This window comes from Lathyrus oleraceus, chromosome 2, assembly GCF_024323335.1.
Source record: "Lathyrus oleraceus cultivar Zhongwan6 chromosome 2, CAAS_Psat_ZW6_1.0, whole genome shotgun sequence".
Lineage (NCBI taxonomy): Eukaryota > Viridiplantae > Streptophyta > Magnoliopsida > Fabales > Fabaceae > Lathyrus > Lathyrus oleraceus.
In genome coordinates this window covers 75,710,434-75,734,064 of record NC_066580.1, presented here as the reverse complement: position 1 = coordinate 75,734,064, position 23,631 = coordinate 75,710,434, and the positions used below count along the sequence as shown (strand labels likewise).

At 36.3% G+C, this 23,631-nt stretch overlaps 1 protein-coding gene across 1 annotated transcript; it reads right to left on the bottom strand.

Moving 5' to 3' along the window:
* Positions 1-5,606: 5,606 nt before the first annotated feature.
* LOC127121980 (auxin transporter-like protein 5) lies at positions 5,607-20,482 on the bottom strand. Its single transcript, XM_051052399.1, has 6 exons — positions 20,374-20,482; positions 19,823-19,910; positions 19,371-19,554; positions 19,149-19,246; positions 18,337-18,494; positions 5,607-5,617 (listed from the first exon to the last, which is right to left on the bottom strand). The coding sequence occupies exons 1-6, from the start codon at positions 20,480-20,482 to the stop codon at positions 5,607-5,609; spliced, it is 648 nt and encodes a 215-aa protein (XP_050908356.1).
* Positions 20,483-23,631: the final 3,149 nt, after the last annotated feature.

The window sequence follows — 23,631 nt, the reverse complement described above, 5'->3', positions numbered from 1 at the left end:
GATCTGGCAATTGACGTTGGAAAGCCTCTGAATGCCAGAAATCTGAGGAGTATGGGAATCATCAAAGACATCAGAGTCAAGCCCACTATGAATGTGACCTGGGAAGCTCTGAAGGATCAGAGGAAGATGCCTCATGGCCTTGAAAGGTTCTTCAAAAATGAACCCAGAGATGCCATTGCCATCTACCTTCAGGATCGTCTGGATGAAGGCATTGACGTTTCTGATTTCCGCCTTGAAGACTGTCTGGATTCTGTAGAAGATCTGGTCAGATACAAAAGAGGCCTTTCTGAGAAGAAGATAGCTGAGGAAGCAAGGAAGGCAAAGAAACCCAGAACTGGAGAATCCTCTGGAACCAAAGCTCCTCTGAAAGTCTCTTCTTCCTCTGGTAAGTCCATTCCTCCTGTCTCTTCTGAATCTGTAATGGCTTCCTCTAACCCTCTCTCCTCTCAACCAATTTTTACAACCTCAGAAATACCACCTTCTACCATTAGAACCTCTCAACCTCCACCTGTTCTAAATATTGCCCGTACTTTTACAACCACCTCTGACCCTAATCAACTATATCACCACAGTTCTTCCTCATCCTCTGAGTATGAGTCACCACCTTACCTTTCCCCTTCTTCTAACCAAGAGTCCTCTGATCATGAGTCTTCTGATCAAGAACACTCTGACCCAAACTCCCCAACAATAGCTGAAATTTATGCTAAAAATTTCGCTCCACAAACTCAAACACAAACTGAAGTAACCTCTCCCCTCCGAACTTCTATTCCACAACAAACAACCACCATTACCTCTGAAAATCAAACTTCCCTTCCACCACAAACAACCACCACACCCTCTGAAACTCAACCATCTGTAATTTGCCCATCTGAACCTTATATCACTCCACCATTAATTCCCGCTGTACCTAGCCCAGACTCTGACCCATTAGATGTAAACCCACTCTATGCCTCATCCCCCAGTCTTCAACCAGACCCAGATTCTGAACTTCAACCAGAAGCAGAATCTGAACCCCAGCCAGAACCAGAAACTGAACCTCAACCTCTACATCTCAGCCCTCAAAACTCTCCACCTCATTCACCTGAACCTGAACCTAAAATTATCATACCTACCCTTGAGGAGGCCATTATGCAGGTTGCAGAATCCTCAGTCCAGAAGATCAAGTCTCTGGCTAAAAATTCTGAAGTCAGTGATGATCCTAAATCTGTTAGGACACACTGGAACAGAGTTATTAGTTGGATGACCTCTGAGTCTTATAGGCTGAAGAGTATCTCTGAACAAGTCAGAAATGGCTACATCAGAGACTCTGAGGAAAGACTCCAGGAAAGACTGGCCAGAGAAGCTGAGGCCAGAAGATTAGAGGAAGAGAGACTGGCTAGAGAAGCTGAGGCTAAGAGATTGGAAGAAGAAAGATTAGCTAAGGAAGCTGAAGAAGAAGCTAAGAGGTTGGAAGAAGAACGCCTGGCAAAGGAAGCAGAACTTCTGAGAATTCAGGAAGCAGAAGCCAAGGCTAAGGCAGATGCAGAAGCCCAAGCTGCTGCTGAAGCTGAAACTCAGCAGGCTCTGATTCAGGGGGAGTCTTCCTCTGCGATCCCTCTGATTCTTAACACTCTGAAGGAGATCAAGCAAGATCAGAAAGAGATCAAGCAAGATCAGAGTGAGCTCCGGGCAAGGATGGACAAACAAGACGCTCTGAATGAAAACCTCCAGAATATGTTTGCCATGCTACTACAGAGACTTCCTCCTCCTCCAAACCCTTAGGCACTTAGGATTTATTTTGGTTGCCTAGTGTTTTTTTGCTTCTGTCTTTTCTTTTTTAGCTCTGATATTTTCTTTGAATCTGTTGTTTTTGACTGCTGTTTGCCTTTGTGCTGTTTAATGAAGTGTTTTTCTCTCTATTATTTTTTTATGCCTTTTTGATTATGCCAAAAAGGGGGAGAAATTATTAAATAGCTCTGATGAAAACTATGTCTAAAACCTTAAGCATTCTGCAACAATTGTAGAAATAGTTCTGATATAAATAGCTCTGATTAAATAATAGCTCTGATTAAATAACTCTAACTTTAAAGTTAAGCATTTGCAGAAAGTTTTCAGAAACCTAATTACTTGGAAAGCTCTGGTAAGAACTTCTGAACTCCCTAGTACTAACTCAGGGGGAGCTTTTGTTTATCTGATCTAATATTTTTCATGTTTCATCTGATAATTTTATTTGTTTTGTCATCATCAAAAAGGGGGAGATTGTAAGAACAAAAATAGTTCTACAATAGATTCCATGATTTTGATGATAACAAAGGATGAAACCAAAAGTGGTACCCTAACGAAAAGTTTCTAAGTGTGCAGGGTTCTAAAGAAAGAAGAAATAAATCTGATGATGTCATCAGATGCAAAACAAGATCAGATGCAAAATCTCAAGTATCAGAAGCATCTAAAGAGGAATCTCATTCAAGAAGCTCTAAACTCTGGACAAAACTGCAAGTATCAGAAGCATCTGAACAGGAAGTAAAGTCTAGAAGCTCTGACTCTGAACAAATGTCTTCTGCAAACTCTGAAGTTATCAGCGCCATCTGAACATTCAAGAAATAACATCAGAAGCAAATTTCTCCAGATACACAAAGACTCTAATCAGAATTGTTAATCATGATGAAGTAACGTTTAAGCCAAGTTAAAGTTCTGCAAATGGATTTCCTCAATTAGAAAGAGACGTTAATCTCCACTTCCAAGAGAAAAGATACTAATTGTGGTAAGTAGTCACTTCTAAGTGAAAAAGTCTACTGCAGAAGCTATTAATGGAATGGCGTAATTACATCTCAATATCCAATAGATTCAACGCTACTTCAACTCTACTTCAACTCCTATAAATAGAGAAGAAATCTCATTCAGTAAATACGAAGAAATCACTAGCCAAAACTATACTGAAATTATATCACGCTCAAGAAAAACTTCTTTGTTCTTCAAAGATTTTCACTAAGCTGTTGCTTATCAAGTGAAAAATTTGTTCTTAAGTTTGTAATATTTGCTTTCTTAGAAGCACTCTAGATTACACATCTTGTATCTATTTTTATTTGATTTCCTCAAGTGACTTGTTGTAGTCTGTAGACTTGAGAGGACTAAGAGATTTTCTTTTCTCTTAGGGGTTGTTTGTAATCTTTCAAGATTAGTGGATTAAGTCCTTGTTGAAGGCGAAATCACCTTGGCCGGGTGGACTGGAGTAGCTTTGTGTTATAAGCGAACCAGTATAAAATCTTTGTGTGATTTTCATTTTGCAAAAGCGCTTATTTTTTTTTCAAACAATTCAAACCCCCCCTTTCTTGTTTTTCTCACCTTCAGTGTTTTACACGCTTCAGTGGGAAAATTCAAACTCTCACCAAAATCAGAATGTCCCACCTAGCTAGTCGTTGGATTCAAATGTTTTATTTCTATTTTTTATTTCATTTTATTTCCTTTTCTTCTAAAATTAATTTTAAATAGCTCCTTTAATATTTTTTGATCCAATTTTTTTTTCATAATTCCATAAAAATATTTTCTACCTCATACCATTTTTTATATTTTTTAAAATCATTTTTGCATTTAATGCATATTTTCTTTTATTTTCCATTTAATTTTATTTTTGTATTTTTATTTTAATCAATTTTAAACATTTTGGATCCCAACTTTTAAGGTCAATTCACTCTTAATTTTTTTGACCTTCCATATTTTTGTTGGACTTTTGTTTGATACTTTGACCCCTCTTTGACATTTTCCCTTTTATTTTATTTATTTAACTAATATTAAATCATTTTAATTCATTTTATTTTGATTTTTTGTTGATCACTTGATGTTTTGAATTGAATTGATCGCTTGATTGATGAATGCTTCCTCATCTCAAATCATTTATAGATGGAATTGAGGTTGATCAACCTTATTTGATCCAAAACTGTTGATAGATGATTGTGAATCATCTTCAATACTTTGCATCAATGATAGGTTAATCCTCGATGTACCATATTTCGAGTCTTTTGATTTGTGGATAGAATGATCCCTTGTGATTACCTTGATTCCCATTTTCACTATTTATATCTTCATCTCTTTCTTTCTCTTTAATCATTGTGTGACATGTTGTAGGAGATTAACTTTGTGTTAATTCTCTAACATGTCTGATACATACATTGTTATTGACCAATCCCAAATAGGCATGACTTCTATATAAGCCTACTTACAATTGCTTAACATAGTGCTAAATTGTCCCAACACAATTGACTAACCATTAACTCCTAACATTAATTTTTGGTCTTTACATTAATGTCATTTACTTCTTGCCATTTAATTCAAGTCATTTAAGTTTATGTCATCTAAATTTATGTCATTTACTTAATGCATTTTTATTTTATGTCCCATTATTATCATATCATTCCATCCTCTACTCATATTGTCTTATTCATTGGTTGCACTTATCTTGTTTAATTTGATCTGCTTGTTGTCGCCATCAGACCTTTTCAACGGATCGGATAACGAGGGAACTGAAACTACCGTCTTGTTTAAAGAGAAAATAGGAGTTCCTCCACCAAATTTTATTTGTATGTCTCTATCAGAGAGGCGAAGGGAAGCACAAAAAAGGGATAAGGAATCAATCTCGCAATCGAGACTTGGGTTCGGAAGTTGGTTACGCAGGGGGAATGTATTAGCACCCCTCACGTGCATGGTACTCTATGGGAACCATTTGTGCTGTTTACGTATGCGGGTATTTATCTCATTTATTTCTTTATTTTCAAAAGTATGTAAAATATGTGTAAAAAGAATGATTGGACTATGAGAGTTTTTGTTTATTATGCTCGCCAAGGATTGTGGGTTGGTTGATTTTACCTTTGAGAAAAAGGTTTTCGGAGTGGTGCCCTAAGGCAACAAAAAGTAAGGTTTGATGGGTTGTGTTGATTTTAACTTGAATAAAGGTTTATGAAAAGAGTTTGTGATTAGATTGTACTAAAGTCTATAGGCAGAGGTGAATATTCTAGACAACAAGCCAAACGTCTTGAGTCCAAAATAATTAGAGTAAGGGTAGGAAACTAGGAATGCTTAATTCTTACTCATTCTCCACCACTTAAGACTCGTGATGCACAATATTAATCGTAGTTTTATTTTATTTTTGAATTTGATTATGAAAATGCCGCTTGATGTTGGATCAAGGGTTTGTTTATTTGATTGTGAAATTTGGCTAATGGAATGACACAGGTATGTAAAGTAACCAACAAGAAAGTAAAGGGTCTCATTGTAAGGTAGCTCAAGAGAAAGCTTTGTGTGTGCAAAAGTGACCTAAGTTAAACAAAGGATAATGGTCTTACAAACATGTCCCCCTAAGGTGGTGTCATGATGCCATTCTTACAACCGGAATGTAAGTACATATGAAATCCAAAGTTAACAAAGTATCACAGAGATAAAGGAAAGGCCTCCAAGAAAAGGTCATAGGATGAGATTCTCTAAGTCTAAGTTGATTAAGTGGAATGAACTGTTTTTGGTCTTATCATTTTATCATGTTTTTTGTTTTGTTTTTAAGATATGATAACAATAAAGATAAATGACAATAATAAATATGCATGATGAGTTTATACAATGGATATGATGATGATGAGTACTTAAATGTAAACTACAAAATAAATGACATAAAATTAAATAACAATGAATATAACAAATGACAATAACAAAAGTTAGTAGTAATCAAAGTTAGTAAAGTTAAGTTAGGTTAACATTATGAACAATGAATCAACACTTGAGGATGATCTATCCTTAGGTCAATAGATTCAAAATATGGCGTATCAGAGGATAACTTATCACTGATACAAAGTATGGAATATGATCAACGGGTCAATTTACCATAGTGTAAGACCCCAATTTTGACCCTAATACCCCTCATGATATCTCATCATATGCATTTGCGTTGGGATCACAACTTGGCATCCTCCTTACCCCTCATTCATTGGGTTTTGCATTGGGAGAGATCACCAAGCACATTTGATTGTATCATACTTCATTTTTCTTTTTTTACTAACCAAAATACCAAAAATATGTCAATGTATAGTTTATTGCTTTTGTAGGTAGTGTGTGTGCTCACCTATGCTATATCAAGATTATATCTAGGCTTTGAGACCCTTAATGCAAGGAGATCAATTAATAATTGGTTCAAATTGACTCTATGTATCATATATGGATCCCCATGTTCTTCACATGTTATTTTGATCAAGAAATCATCAAGAATTTGGAGTTGGTTTGCCTTGGAAACCCTAATTCATATGGGTATCTTGTGTGACTTCTTCAACAAGTTTCTTCAACAATTGATCAAAAATTTAAAGGGATACTTCAAATTCCATCATCTTATGCATATATTATCCTCCATGAGTCCCAAAAGTCAAGAGGATGTCAAGCTAGCAAGTTGGTTCATGGTGGTTGACCAGAGAAAGTCAACTGGTCAAAACTGGGGTTCCCTAGACCCTATCTCCTACAATTTTTATCATATGAAAATGATTCCAAGAGAAAGGTTACTCAAATTGACATTCCAAACAACTTTCATGTTTAAGTCAAGAGCTAGTTTTTCTTGGAAAGTCATTTATTATGGTGAAAGATTATAGGTCATTTTGTTTGAACCCTAGTTTGGAGGTAAACTTCCCAAGACCATAACTTGCTCAATTTTTATTATATAAAATCCATTCAAATTTAATTATCAAATTAAATATGTCTAATTCAACTTTTATGTTTGGCGTAAGTGAAAATTCAACTTGAAAATGCATGTGCCAAGAGGAAACATTATAGGTCATTTTGGGCCAATACCATTGAACATGTGATTTTCCTCAACTTCTAAAATGCATAACTCCTTCATGAAAAATCCAAATAAGGTCAAATTTGTGACCAAATTTAATAGGTTTGAAATAGATGCAACTTTGATGAAGGAACTTTGCTCATTTGAAGTTCATAGAAAAAGTTATTCGAGGTGGAAGAAGTGAACATTTGACTTGTGACTTAGAAAATTTTCAAATATGTTTGATTTCCCAAAATTCCACCTCAAAATTCATCATTATCCAAGCTTCAAATGAAAAAGTGTTCAACATAAAAGTTGTTCCCCTTGATCTCACCTTTCCAAAACATCCAAGATCATCTCATTTGGATCAAAATCGAAGGACTTGCGCATGAGTGTAAGTTAAAGCACCATTTGGATAATTTCAAGTTCCAATTTTCACATACATTTGTGTGAGCTTCTAACATGATTTCATCATGAAGTACATTGAACTTTGGATCAGATGGCTTCATTTCATGGGCCTAATGCACGCCCATGCATCCATGCAAGGGAGAGTTTAAATTTTTTCCAAATTTGGAAGTGTGCAAAAATCATTCACATTGGCTATAAATAAGACCCTTGATGATCAGAAATGAGATCCCTCTTGCCCAAACTTCGACACCCTTCTTTCCCAAACACCACTAAAAGGATAATCTTGAAGGATTCTTGAGAAACCGAGTTTCAATTCTCCTTTTGTTTTAGAATTGAAGCTCCAAGAGTCCAAGCTTTTTAACCATTCAAATCATCTTCTGCAAGCTTCTAGAGTCAAGCCAAGCCAAATTGGAAGCAAGATCAAGCTAATCTAAAGCTCCTCGAAGGTGAGATTTCATAAACTTTTATTCTTTGATTCTCCCTCATTTCTCATCCATTTTGACTGATTGTTGGTTTGAAGTCCTACCAATGTAGGCAACAAGATTGAGTTGCTTTGAGGTCAAATCAAAGCAACTCAGTTCATGATCCTCAAAATTCAAATCCCTGTATCTTTTAATATACTTGGAATTGGACAAAATTGAGGCCAGATTCGAGCTCTTGGACATTTTTTCTTTAAATCCATGTCTTGCTTTTTCATTTTGGTGATGGTTGATGGTGGACCAGTCTGATGAGGTCCACCGGAGAAGAAGACCGAAGCTTTGGCTCCGGTGATGAGTTGTCTTGCTTCTGAGCCATAGGATCCTTTTAAAATATTTTAATCTCATACGTTGCTTTTGAATACCAAGCTTATATCGTGTTGACTGTAGTGCACCATGGAACGTGTGCTTTCATCCATCTGATATGCCACCTCAATTAATGAGGGAGATCAAATGACTCTCCTTTTTTTGAATTTCTGAATATTCCATTTAATTGCTTATTTTTGATTAATTCATATTAATTTCATTTTTAATCCAAAAAATATGGGAGTTTCACCAAAAAATTTCAAATATTTTTATTTTTAATTTTCTGAATTAAAATTATTTTTTGGATTAATATTGATATTTTTCATGATTTAATTGTGTTTGTGCATATTTTTAATTGTTTAAAAATACTTCTGACTTTTAAAAAATAATGAAATTTTTTCTCCAAGGTCCTTTGACCTTGTTTGACCTATGATAAATCTCTTGGCCATTTATTTGGTATTTTGAAGAGGTTTTAGGTTTTTGATCAAACAAAATTTAATTTAATGCACTTTAATTTGATTTTTAATTGTTTAATTGTGTGAAAATTATGTTGAGCCATTTTTTATTGACTTGTGAAGTTTGACTATGTATTTAGGCCTTGGTCAAGGTTGATTTGACTTTTGTTGGATTAAAATCATTGGATTTAGGGGATTGATGAAATGTATATTTCATCTCCCAAAATGAACGAATGATTTTAATTTGATAAAATTCCTCCCATGACCAATTTGTGTTTGTCGCATTTCCCCTCCCTCTTCATCTTCAATCCCATTCCATCCCATCCCTCTCATTGACCAGTGAAGTCTCAATATTCTAAGGCTAATTGGTTCATCAATAACTTCATGTTAGATGAACCAATATAAGTATGAACGAGATTAGGTTCATCCTTTGATGATTTTCTTTTTGTGTGTGGTATGTTTTAGGAGTATGGTCTATTATACCATATCTCTAACATGCATTAACACCAAAATTTTCATTGCCCGACCTCAGATAGTTGTGACTTCTACATAAGTCCAATTACGATTGCTTAACATAACGCTAAATTTTGAACCAAAGGCATAACATTCTAGTAAGTGAGATTGTAAGTCTCCCCCCTTTCATGGTATTGTATGGAAACATGGCCTTTTCCCCTTCCTTTGGAAGATGTCTTGGTTCAAGGATTCATGCTTATGAATAGAGGGTTGAGTGTTCTCCAAAGAATGACTTAAACAATTGAAAAGCAAAACTCCACTAACATCCAATCAACTAACATCTGACTAACCTTTTAATTACAAGTCATTTATTTTATGCAATTTAAATTCAAGTCATTTACCATTTCATTTGCCATTCAACATACCATTTAACTTGTTTATGTTTATACTATTTTCACTTTGCTCACTTGAGCCATATATTGTGATTGTATATACCTGTTTGTGTATCTTGTTTATGTTTATGGTCTTAGGACCTTAAAGTACCTAATAAATAACAAAACCCCCTACAAATGTTTATGTGGACTGTTGGATTTGATTTGAGCTTTGGACTTAGAATTAGGCAACATTCCCTATGCAAAAGGACTTGGCTAATGTCAACATTTCTGAAATCTAGTTCTTGTGATTTGAATTTTCATCTGATACAAGTGTTGAGATCCATATGAGTTCATCTGCTACATGGTCTTGATGCAAATGTTACTTTGAACGTGTGTCTAATGCCTTATTCTGAGCCATTCAAGGAGTATGTCATTTGATACATGGGAAGATTATGAAAAAGACTATGAAGTTTCTAGCTTGGATGTGGTTATCTTTATTTGATGCCTTACTCTTCATCTTGCTTGCTAATTGATTTTGCTTGATTTCTAAAGTCCAAAGGAAAATTGGGTTTCTATATGACGTTCTTGTTTATTGGATTGCATCTCATTGGTCAGATCTTTTCAACTTTTAACTTTTAAATTTTTGCTTAGGATTAATCTCTTCATCTCCTACCATTTATTAATTTCAAATATCTCCCCCTTTTCAAAATCTTCTTTGTTTGTGATTTATAAACTTAGACTCATTTGCAAATTAGAAACTTTAGCCTTATGCCATTGCATTTTTACACACTTTTCTTAATCAAACTTGTAAATGAACTTAATCATATCGACTTAAAATTTCAAAAGACAAAAAGAACTAACACTCATTCAAACTCTTTTAGGCCTTTTGTGCCTCTTTTAAACTTAAATTTTTGTTAAAAGCAATTCACTCACTTTGAAATTGATACCACGAACTACGAGGTTTTGATCCCTCATTTTTATGTTGGTACGTAGGCACAAGTATGAAGGTCTTGTCAAACACAAAAATATAATTAATGAATTCTTTTCTTATCCCCACACTCTATTTATTGTAAACATCTTTTATACCAAAAGACATACACACATAAAAAAGGCTCCCTAGGAGTACCTATAACACTTTGGGTGCTAACACCTTCCCTCTGTATAACCAACCCCCTTACCTATAATATATGGTATTTTATTAGTTTTGATTTGAAAACTTCTTATCTTTGGATTTTGTTCATACTTTTCCCTTTTCCTTTGGAAACAATAAAAGCGTGGTGGCGACTCTGGTTTTATTGACGTTAAGTTTATCCATAGCTCTGGTTGTAACTGTGGATCAATTTGACCACATCGTGGCTAACATCACTTTCTGCAACAACTTAAGCTTTTGTGATGAAGAACTTCCTGAGGAAGGCAGAAATCATAATCTAGCATTGCATATGTCGATGAACTGCAAGGAAGATGTGCTGCCAAATGTATTGGTTGATACCGGTTCTTCTTTGAATGTACTCCCCAAGTCAACTCTGTCAAGGCTATCATATCAAGGCGCCCCTATGAGGTACAATGGCGTGATTGTCAAAGCTTTTGATGGTTCTCGCAAGACCATCATAAGAGAAGTGGACCTTCCAGTAAAGATAGGTCAGAGTGATTTCCAAATTACTTTTCAAGTAATGGACATCCACCCGACCTATATGTGCTTGTTGGGAAGGCCATGGATACATGGGGCTGGAGCTGTGACATCCATTTTACATCAAAAGTTGAAATTTGTGAAGAATGGCAAGCTTGTCATTGTGGGTGGGGAAAAAGCACTGTTGGTGAGTCACTTGTCGTCTTTTTCGTATGTGGAAGCTAAGGATGAGATTAGAACTCCGTTCCAAGCTCTATATATTGCTGAAGTGAAGAAACCTGGGGCACCCATGTCCTCTTTCAAAGACGCTCAGAAGATTATTGAAGATGTCAGTTCAGATCAGTGGGGTCGTATGGTAGAGGTCTCTGAGAACAAAAACAAAGCCGATTTAGGATTTCAACGAGGGTCGTCTTATGTCAAAGCTAAATATATGCAACCTAGTTTCCGTAACGGAGGGGTCATCCATGGTAATGAACAACACACTATTGGTGTAAGCCCTAGAGGAAAATACTTTTGGTACTTGTATCGAATTATTTATTAATAATAAAAGGCTTTTTCTTTATTATGTTTGTTTAATAAAGTCCCTAGAATAGCTAGTCCATTTAATGTATCAAGTGTGACTTAATCATGAGATCACATTAAACATAAGGACACTATTCTTAAAGTATCTGTAGTCGAACTTTATTGTGAAGTGGGATAACATTAAAGCATTAAGACTATTATGTATATAGACTGATGATCACATCTCATGGATCATGGATAAGGAGTTATCAAGTCTTAAACATAGGTATGAATATTAATAGTAATATTTATACCGGATTGACCCGCTATGAGAATACTATATAGAATGTTATATAAAGTGTCATAAGTTATTCTCATGGTGATAATGGTGTATACCACCCTTCGACCTGAAACCACTATGGACCCTAGATGTAGAGTCAAGTGCCTTATTGCTGATCAAACATTATTCGTAACTAGATGACCATAAAGACAGTTGATGGGTACTCCACGAAGCATACTGAGGTACATGAGTGACCTAGATGGAATTTGCCCATCCTGCGTAACAGGATAAATGTCTATGGGCCCAATATTAAACTGGAGAAGGATGACACGATCTATGCCTTGTGTTCAATATAGACATAAGGACAAAAGGGTAATTGTACACATAAGTATTATCACAAAAGGATTTGTCAGATCACTTGACATTTTCGTGTCTTGGGTAGCAGTGATGTGTTGCTAGATACCGCTCACTGTTTATTATGTTAAATACGTGATTTAATATAATTGCCAATGCCGCGAAAACCTACAGGGTCACACACAAAAGGACGGATTGATGAGAGATAGAGTAACTAAGGAACACCGTAAGGTATGGTGCACTTAAGTGAATTGTAGAACATCGTAAGGTACAATGTACTTAAGTAGAATACGAAATATGGTAAGGTACCACGCGCTTAAGTGATTTTGGCATATTATAAGATATGGGCCACATACACTTAAGTGGGTTTTTTAGCATGCAGCCCACACAAGTGGTTCTATAAATAGAACCCTTGTGTAGAAGCATTTGTGCAGTTGCAATTTCGTCTCTCTCTCTCTCTCTCACTCACTCACTCACTCGAGCCTTCATTCGTAGTAGCTAGCACTGAGATTGAAGGAATCCGTTCGTGTGGACTGAGTAGAGGCATTGTCACCGTTCAACGTTCGTGATCGCTCCATTGATCTGCATCAAAGGTTACAATCGCCACAAGAGGTAACGATTCTATCACTGATCATGCCCATTCGTAAGGATCACTAAAGGAGAACTTTTTAAATTCCGCTGCATTTTGGATCGCCCTTCTCCTTCACACTCAGCTGCTGTGATCGAGGGTGATGAAAATGAAGACTACACCAATTTTGTGACGCATGGAAAGGCTTGCAATAATTGGGTTATTGTTGATGTTCCTGTTATTGTCCATCGCTTTAAGTAATTTGTTTTTATCATTTTAGAAAAATCCTTCTCCTATGCCTAAGGTAGAAGTGAACATTGTTGGGCATATTTCAAATTATCATCAATAAAATACAATTCTATTCATCCACATATATGTTGTTTTTATTTTACTTTTTGCATTTCTGAAAATGGTAATCACATAAAACATAAATAAACAAATAATTGTCCATCTGCATAATATTTGGTCACAATTCACTTCTCTAAAATCAAAATATCAAATTATTATGCAGGTTGGTTTCTAAACCCATTGAATACAATGATCCTACTCCTTCTCCAAAATTTGAATTCCTTGTGTTTGAGGCCGAGGAAGAGATTGATGAAGAGGTGTCTGAGGAATTGTCTCGTCTACTTGAGCACGAGGAAAAATCCATTCAGCCATTTGAAGAGCAGATTGGGTTAGTCAACTTGGGTTCCGAAGATGATGTGGAGGAAGTCAAGATTGGGTCTCAATTATGTCTAGAGGTTAAGAAGGGGTTGATTAATCTTCTTCGAGAGTATTCAGATGTGTTTGCTTTGTTCTATCAAGACATGCATGGTTTGGATTCTGAGATTGTGGAGCATAGATTCCCATTGAAGCCAGAATGCCCGCCAGTCAAGCATAAGTTGAGAAAGACTCATCCCGATATGGTAGTTAAGATCAAAGAAGAAGTGTAAAAGCAGATCGATGTCGGTTTCCTTGTTACCGCTGAGTATCCGCAGTGGGTGGCCAATATTGTGCTAGTTCCGAAGAAGGATGGAAAAGTCCGTATGTGCCTTGATTATAGAGATTTGAACAAAGCTAATCCGAAAGATGATTTCCCTCTGCCACACATTGATATGTTGGTATAAGTACAACTAAATTCAAAGTCTTTTCGTTTATAGACGGATTTTCTGGTTATAATCAGATCAAGATGGCACCCGAGGATATGGAGAAGACCACATTCATTACACCATGGGGAACATTCTGTTATATAGTGATGCCTTTCAGTTTAAAGAATGTTGGTGCAACCTACCAGAGAGATATGACCACTCTTTTTCATGATATGATGCATTAAGAGATCGTAGTCTATGTTGATGACATGATTGCCAAATCAAGTGATGAAGAAGAGCATGTTGAGCATTTGTGGAAGCTATTCCAGCGTTTGAGAAAGTACAAACTCCGCTTGAATTCCAATAAGTGTACATTTGGTGTTCGTTCTGGTAAGTTGTTGGGCTTTATTGACAATGAGAAGGGTATTGAAGTTGATCCTATCAAGGTCAAAGTAATACAAGAGATGCATGCGCCCAAAACTGAGAAGCAAGTCAGAGGTTTTCTCGGCTGCCTGAATTATATCTCAAGATTCATTTCGCACATGACTGCCAGAAGTGCGACTATATTCAAGCTTCTTCGGAAAGATCAGTCTGGTGATTGGACCGAAGATTGCCAGAAAGCTTTTGATAGTATCAAAGAATATCTGCTTGAACCTCCGATTCTATCTCCGCCTGTTGAAGGAAGGTCGTTGATCATGTATTTGACTGTGCTTGATGAAAGTATGGGTTGTGTTCTAGGTCAGCAAGATGAAACTGGAAAGAAAGAATATTCCATTTACTACCTCAGTAAGAAATTCACCGATTGTGAGACTCGGTATTCTATGCTAGAGAAGACTTGTTACGCATTGGCTTGGGCTGCTAAGCGTCTACGTCAATATGTGTTGAATCATACCACTTGGTTGATATCCAAAATGGATCCAATCAAGTATATTTTTGAGAAGCCTGCTTTAACTGGGAGGATTTCCCGTTGGCAGATGTTGTTATCAGAGTATGATATTGAATACCGATCTGAAAAAGCTATCAAAGGTAGTATCTTGGCTGACCATTTGGCTCACCAACCAATTGAAGATTACTAGTCAGTACAATATGATTTTCCTGATGAAGAGATTTTGTTCTTGAAAATGAAAGATTGTGATGAACTATTACTTGAAGAAGGGCCATAACCTGGTTCTCGTTGGGGCATGGTATTTGATGGAGCTGTTAATCAGTATGGTAATGGCATTGGGGTAGTGATTATTACTCCATAAGGCACATATTTTCCATTTACAGCTAGATTGACTTTCAAGTGTACAAACAATATGGCTGAGTATGAAGCTTGCATCATGGGGCTTGAAGAGGCCATTGATCTCAAAATCAAATATTTTGACATCTACGGAGATTCAACTTTGGTTGTAAATAAGATCAAAGGTGAATGGAAGATAAATCAACCCGGTTTGATACCATATAGAGATTATGCGAGGAGGATTTCAACTTTCTTTACAAATATTGAATTTCATCATATCCCTCGAGATGAAAACCGGATGGAAGATGCTCTTGCAACGTTGGCGTCAATGATTGTGGTAAATTTCTGGAATGAAGTGCCCAATTTGACTGTGATGCATCTTGATAGGCCAGCTCATGTGTTTGTTGTTGAAGAGATCAAAGATGAAAATCCGTGGTATTTTGATATCAAGTGTTTTCTCCAAAGTAAGATTTACCCGCTTGGGGCATCTTTGAAAGATAAGAAGACTTTGAGAAGATTAGCCGACAATTTCTACCTGAATGGTGATGTGTTGTACAAGAGAAACTTTGATATGGTTCTGCTCAGATGCGGGGATAGACACAAAGCAGACTTATTGATGACCGAAGTCCATGAAGGTTCCTTTGGTACTCATTCCAATGGGCATGCTGTGGCAAAGAAGATATTGAGAGCAGGTTACTATTGGCTGACAATGGAATCTGACTGTTGTAAGTTTGTGAAGAAATGCCACAAATGTCGAATCTATGCAGATAAGATTCATGTTCCTCCGACACTGTTGAATGTCATTTCCTCTCCATGGCCCTTCTCCATGTGGGGAATTGATATGATTGGCATGATTGAGCACAAAGCTTCAAACGAACATCGTTTCATTTTAGTGGCTATTGATTACTTCACAAAATGGGTTGAAGCGACATCGTATGTGAATGTAGCCAAGCAAGTTATTGTGAGGTTTATCAAGAATCAGATTATATGTCGTTATGGTGTGCCGAGTAAGATCATTACTGATAATGGATCTAACTTGAACAATAATATAGTGGAAGCTCTTTGCAAAGACTTCAACATTTCACATCATAATTCTTATCCCTACAGACCTAAGATGAATGGGGTTGTTGAAGCTACAAACAAAAACATTAAGAAGATCATTTAGAAGATGGTTATAACCTACAAGGATGGGCATGAGATGCCCCCATTCGCTCTGCACGGGTATCGTACATCTATCCACACCTCAACAAGGCCAACCCCTTTCTCACTTGCTTATGGCATGGAAGTTGTACTCCCAGTAGAGGTTGAGATCCCATCATTGCGTGTCTTGATGGAAGCCAAGTTGATAGAAGCTGAATGGTGTCAGACCAGGTATGACCAGTTGAATTTGATTGAAGAGAAAAGGTTGACTGCCATGTGCCATGGTCAGTTATATCAACAAAGAATGAAGAAAACTTTTGATAATAAGGTCAGACCTCGTGTGTTTAGAGAAGGTGATCTTGTGCTCAAGAAGATTTTATCTTTCAAACCAGATGCTAGGGGCAAATGGACTCCTAATTATGAAGGCTCATATGTTGTTAAGAGAGCCTTTTCAGGCGGTGCTTTGATTCTTACAACTATGGATGGTGAAGAGTTCATGCGTCCTGTGAACGCCGATGCAGTCAAGAAATACTTCTCCTAAAAAGAAAAGATCAGCTCGCTAAGTTGAAAACCCGAAAGGGCGACTTAGGAAAAAATGAGCGCCTCGGTGGATTGAAAACCTGAAAGGGTGATCTAGGAAAAAGTTAGAGACATAAAACAGAAAATTTATCCCGATAAATTGAGTACCCACCTTGGGGAAATTTATGAAAAAATTAGGGATTATGGCAAGTAACTGCATCTTGTTGATCCTCAGCCTTGAAGACATTCTTGAGCACGACGTTTGGTTCTGACTCATCTTCAACCAAAGTCAAGAGCACATTGGATATTGAAGTCTGTAGAAGGATTAGTGATCATTGTATTCAATGTAGCCCTTTTCCATGTAAATTACCATTTTTCAACTTTTTTAAAGATCTATGGAGTCTTGTCATTTACAGCCTACCATTCTATTAAATAAAGTTGAGCTTTTCATCCAATTGTTTCTACTCTTATTTATTTCAGCTAAGTAGAATTAAATTTTTATGATGATCATTTTGAAATTGAATTTTAAAAATCAAAATCATGTTTTCTTAAATAATAAAAGCAGTTACTTTTTAAGAGCAATCAATTTCATTTAAGGAATATCAACAACGGTCTGAGAACAAGTGAGCCCTAAAATGCAAAGGCATTGTTGGTTTTCTCCAAGCAATTGGTGTGGTCTCTGTTGTTGGTTCTATGTGTTGGCAGCAATTTTGGTAAAACAAAGAGAGTTCACAGGATGTTATGTGTGATGTCTTAACATAAGATATCCTATGTACCTGCTGGAGTTCAAGAACATAATCATGCAGGATTGTTTCAGAATACCGTATACAATGCCATGGCTTTTGATATTGTGTTCCTGATGGAGTTGAAATGAAAAACTTAATTATGCAGGACTGTATCAGGATGTCAGACACGATGTCATGACACCTGATGTCTATTGTGTACCTGCTGGAAGCTATAAAAGGAATTATGGAATTATGCAGGATTTTTCCAGGATGTCAGACCCGATGTCATGACATCCTGTACCACTACAACAAACAAGACCTTAGACAGCGCTTTTTTTAGCCTTAGACAGCGCTTTAAAGCGCTGTCTAAACCTCCGCTGCTAAAGGTTTAGACAGCGCTTTTTTAAATCTTAAAAGCGCTGTCTAAGCCCCCCCCCCCCTTAGACAGCGCTTTGGCCAAAAGCGCTTTATAAGACCCTCTTATTTTAAATTTTTTAGGTATACCTTAGACAGCGCTTTTGAAAAGCGCTGTCTAAGCCCCACCCCCTTAGACAGCGCTTTGGCCAAAAGCGCTTTCGAAGACCCTCCTATTTTAATTTTTTTAGGTATACCTTAGACAGCGCTTTTCAAAAAGCGCTGTCTAAGCCCCCCCCCCCCTTAGACAGCGCTTTTGCCTAAAGCGCTTTCTAATCCCCCCTTAGACAGCGTTTTTTACAAAAGCGCTGTCTAAGGTATACGAAATTTTTTGAAGCTTTTGTTTTAAACCACATTTTTTCCAGGTTTATAAACCAGAATTTCTACCTGTTTTCAACCAGATTTTGACAGACAATTATCACATTTTATATATGCCATTTTGGCCTTTTTTCTACCAATTTTTGGCTAACAAATATATATATATATATACCAATTCAAACCAATTTTGCCTTAAATGTATCAAAATATATACAAATTTATGTACACATTTACAAGTCATAACATATACTACAAATGTACACATTAATTACACAAATTTATGAACAAACATTGAGCTTTATCATGAATTGACACCACTCCTCTTTGATTTCGTCCACTTGATCCTTTGTATAAAATGCACACTTGAATTCATCAAAGCATTAAAGTGATTTAGAAGCATGTCACCAAATGCCCAATAAACTGCTGCTGCTGATGGAAGGGTCAGTGTCAGAACATAAAGGGTAGCCATTAAATATATGGCTTTGAACTTTTGTGGCTTCCACATAGCGTGCATGATTTCCCTGTACCAATCAATACTATTTATTAGCATTAATTAATTTCCTTCATTTTCTAAGACTATAGCTACCATGAATAATGGTTCTCATGAAAATAAATATCACTATTTAGTGTGAAAAGGTGGATGCATGTATCTACGAGGGTATGAGGGTCTTCCTCATGATAAAAGGCATAAAAGCATAAAAGCATGATAGAACCATTTGAAAGAAAGAACCTTGGCTTTCTAGCTATATGCTAAAAGAAAACTCATGGATTCTCTAGAAAAGAGACACTTTTTGCCTCCCACGCCTAACAAGGGTATTTTGGGGTTAAAAAGTTACTATATTTTTCAGTAAATATTTTGTCACTGTTTTTTCCATCATATGCGAAATAGAATTACAATTTATATTCAAAAAGAAAGTGAGAGAATTAAAATGAAGTACATATGTAATGTGATTAGATCCATGTTCAGATTATGTCTATAGAAGTTAAGGTGGAGTCACAATCAAAATGACTTTTAAGTCCAAATTGTTATTTTGATATTGTTCTAATAGTACTATCTTAATTAATGACTTAGTTAATTACTAACTAATCAATTAACCTCTACCAACTATAGTACTACTCTGAGGGGTGAAAACGTAAAGGACAGGAATCTAAATAAATGTCTGAGATTGTCTTACACAGTAACGGCATGGCCCCCAAATGTGTAGAGAATGTTTGTGGCCCCAGTAAAATATAGCACCATTTTATTTGGACCCGAGTGCTTAACTCCTTCCATCTAAATAATAACAACAACATATAATCCAAAACCTTGTCATTAGTTAATTAACATTGCTAATGTTACTCTTAAAATATTGTACATAATTAAGATTCTGATAATTATATATGAATTAATTAATTACCTGACCGTGAAGGATTGCAGCAATTGTTAGATACCAAGCAGTGTAAGTGGTCATAACAAGACCCAAAAAGGACCAGATTCTGTAGTTGTGAAATGAGGGAATAAAGACAGTGGTTGCACAACATGCTCCGAATATGTATGTCCAAGTCCTCTTGTCCAGATTATCATTTATGTAATATATATTGCTGAAACAAACAGACAACATTACTTAATCCATTAAGATAATATTCATATTCATTACTTAAACCCAATGAATCACATAGATGCATGTGATGTGTTGTTTACTTGCTTCAACAAGTAATTTAATTTCCATAACACCGACCTTAGAATAAAAGTCTATCAAATGCTGAAATTGTGTAAGTCTTAGGTAAGTTATTATCAATGTCTACGTATCAGTGTTAGTGTCGTGTCTCGTGTATGTAGCAAATAATAATAAAAAGTAAGGATAGATACCTTGCACAAGCTATAAGTTGGATAACAGATCCAAACAGAAGAAATATGCAGTTAAAGGCCAAGCCGACGTTTCTCCAGTGTTTCCCTACTAAAAAAAGAGAAAATCAACACATAAGCTTAATTTCATAGATACATAAAAGTATTCCCTACTAAAAAATTTTAATATCACTGATAACAACATGTGTTCTTCTATAGATATCAGATTATGGCCTCCTTGAAGGTTGTAATGTAATTCATCATATCTTTTGCTCTATAAGAGAAAAAAACTTCACAAGTTGTATAATGAGTTTAACATCTTAGTCCAGCGTCGCCACTGTATGTTCAATCAACGTTTCTTCAACTTAGTCATGTATTAGATCTAGGATGTTTATTCAACTTCGTAGCTTATAAGCAATGTTAAAAATGCCAAGTGTTGGCTGGTTGCATACAATTTTGCTATGCGTTGACAGAACATGTGAAGTATAACAATAGGGAGGGAGAACATTAAGAGGTTAGTGACATATTATCTGCGTTCAAAACAAAAAACATCTACATATCTAATGGTGGTTCACTAAGTGCAGTATTTTCAGCTGAAGATGGTTCAGTGGCTGCATACTCATCATCATTAGCAAACATATCAAAATCATCAGCACCAGCCAAAGGTGGATTTGTAGTGTCCATGGGTGTGCCTTCTCTTCTTGCTCTGGCTAATTTTTCATATCCTTCTGAAAAAGAGAGACTGTAAAAGGCATAAGCATTAGCAATTAGTACTCCTACAAAAAGAGGTGTCATTCCTTGTAAAGCTATATGTCGATATCATAATTAATGAACATGCCCATAATATGAACATATGTAGAAACATGGTTCAAAAAATAGTTATATTGTTATCATAAACTATAATGATATGGCATCATATTTCATTTCAAAACATGGCCATAATATGAACATATGTAGAAAATATATTAGTATAAGTAACAGTATACCTTACCACCTTTAATATCTTACACTTTACGATCTTCCTTTTTCTCAAGAACTATCAGTATTCTTACATACTTCATCAGAAGAAGTAAGACAAAAGTAGTACCAAATATGCGATCAAAACAAACCCTAAATTCAGTACCAATCCTGAAACAAAACAAACCCTAAACTCAAGATTATATCTTTCGTCTCGTGAATTACTTTTCTCTTTCTCATAAAACTGGACGCAAATACCATACGGCTTTGCGCGACACATCTAAATTTAAAGATCGGAAAGTGGAGCGTCGATTTTGGTTTTAGCAAGTGTTTCATTGGTTTTCTTATTGTTCGCATCTTTGTCGTTGGAGATTGAATCTGATAGGGGTTTGGGTGAGGTGGTATCTAGGGTTTCGAGAGGGTTTTCCTCAGTTGGTTTGGCGATGGTAGTGGTAGATCGATTGGAAAGATAAACATCGGTGGAGGTGATAAGAGAAGATAATATGGAGGTGATAATATGGCCTAATATTAGAAGGAGAATAGAGAAAGAAAGAAGGAGATGAAGGGGTTTAATCGCAGGAGGGAAAACAAAAAGAACTGAGAACGAAAATAGAAGTCTGAAATTTAATTTTAATTAGACCTTAGACAGCGCTTTTGTGGAAAGCGCTTTCTAAGATATGCCTTAGACAGCGCTTTCCAAAAGCGCTTTCTAAACCCCCACCTTAGACAGCGCTTTTGGTTTTAATTTTTTTTTTAATTGAAAGACTTTAAACAGCGCTTTCTCAAAAGCGCTGACTAAGGTCTATATTTAAAAGCGCTTTCTAAAAGCGCTGTCTAAGGGGGGTCTTAGACAGCGCTTTCTAAAAGCGCTGTCTAAGACCCCCCCTTAGACAGCGCTTTCATTATTTTTTTAGAACATTTTCCGTGTTTTATTTTTATTTTAACCTTAGACAGCGCTTTCTTTTAAAAGCGCTGTCTAAGATGCGCTGTTAAAAAACCTTTTTGGCGTAGTGTACACAGAACATTCAGTGTGAATGTCAGGTGTTTTGTGATTGCACAATTAATGGCAATCTATGTATGATTGAAGATCTGATTAGCTGGCGCATTCAATCATGGATTACAACCCGATTTACTTATTTTCCAAGAAGATCTAACCAGCTGTTATGAAAAGATTTAATTGGAAAATAGATTTAGGGTTTTCAAGATGTCCAAGCCCAACTGAAAGCTTCTATAAAAAGGACTTAGAAAACCTGTTTTACAACACAACCAATACTGACCGGAATATAGAGAGAGAGCTAGGGTTTGTGTCTGTTTAGTCGTGAGACTTATACGCCATTCAAGTCATCTTTTGATGATTAAATTGGACTGATTTGTGGTTGTAATTTGTCACTCTAAAGCTGTTAAGCAAGAGAGTGTGTCTACTTGATCAAAGCTGTGAAGCAAGATCAAGTGTGTGTCTTCTTGATCAAAGCTGTTAAGCAAGATCAAGAGTGTGTCTTCTTAATTGAAACAGGGAAGTAAAATCAAGAGTGTGTTATTGAAAAGTATTTTATTTTCTCAAGGGATTGTTGTTTAAGATCACAGGTGTGATTGTAGGGAAATGAGTGGGTTCTCATATCTAAGAGTGCTTAGGTAGAAATTGCACGGGTAGAGATTAAGTGAGAAAGACTGTAACTTGTTGAAGTGTACGGAGAGTCTTTGAACTGATTCTATTTTAGTGAATTTCCTTCCTGGCTTGGTAGCCCCCATACATAGGTGAGTTGCACCGAACTAGGTTAACAATTGCTTGTGTCATTTGCTTTACCATTCTGTATCTTTATCCTATTTGTGTTAACAGATATTAGTGTCGTGACATTACCTTCGACATCTTATATCTGATACCAGAATTTCAATTGGTATCAGAGCAGGCATCCTGCTCTAGTTCTGGGTGAGATCTAGGGACAATACTTTCTGGTACAATGGAGAGAGATGGAGGATCTGTCCACAGGCCACCAATTTTGGATGGTTCTAACTATGACTATTAGAAACCTCGAATGGTAGCATTTCTAAAATCTCTTGATAACAAGGCTTGGAAAGCTGTGTTAACAGGCTGAGTGCATCCTGTAATTACTAAAGAAGGAGAAGCCACTACTGAGAAGAAGCCTGAAGAACAATGGTCCAAGGAGGAGGATGATCTAGCCCTTGGAAATTCTAAAGCATTGAATGCCATATTTAATGGAGTAGACAAAAATATTTCCAGGTTGGTAAACAACTGTGAAGTGGCCAAAGATGCTTGGGACATTCTCAAGACCACTCATGAAGGCACCTCTAGGGTTAAGATGTCTAGGCTTCAGCTGCTCACCTCCAAGTTTGAAAACTTAAGGATGAAAGAAGATGAAAACATTCATGAATTTCACATGAGTATCCTTGAAATTGCTAATGCCTCAGGAGCCCTGGGAGAGAAGATGACAGATGAAAAACTGGTAAGGAAAATACTCAGGTCACTCCCTAAGAGATTTACAATGAAAGTGACTGCCATAGAAGAGTCTCAAGACATTTCCAACATGAGGGTAGATGAGCTAATTAGTTCCCTCCAAACCTTTGAGATGGGATTGAATGATGGTTTTGAAAAGAAAACAAAGAGCATGGCCTTTATGTCAAACACAGAAGAGGAAAAGAGTCAGGAGGTTGATGAAGATTTGGTCAATGAAGTAGCAATGCTGGGAAGACAGTTCAATAAACTATTGAAAAAGATGGATGTAAGATCTAAGACAAATGTCAAGAACATCTCATCTGACATCAGTAAATCCAACAATGCTGGAAGAAGAGCAAGATCAGATGAGAAGGTCAAAGAAGGAAAAGAGGTACAGTGCTATGAATGTGATGGGTATGGACAC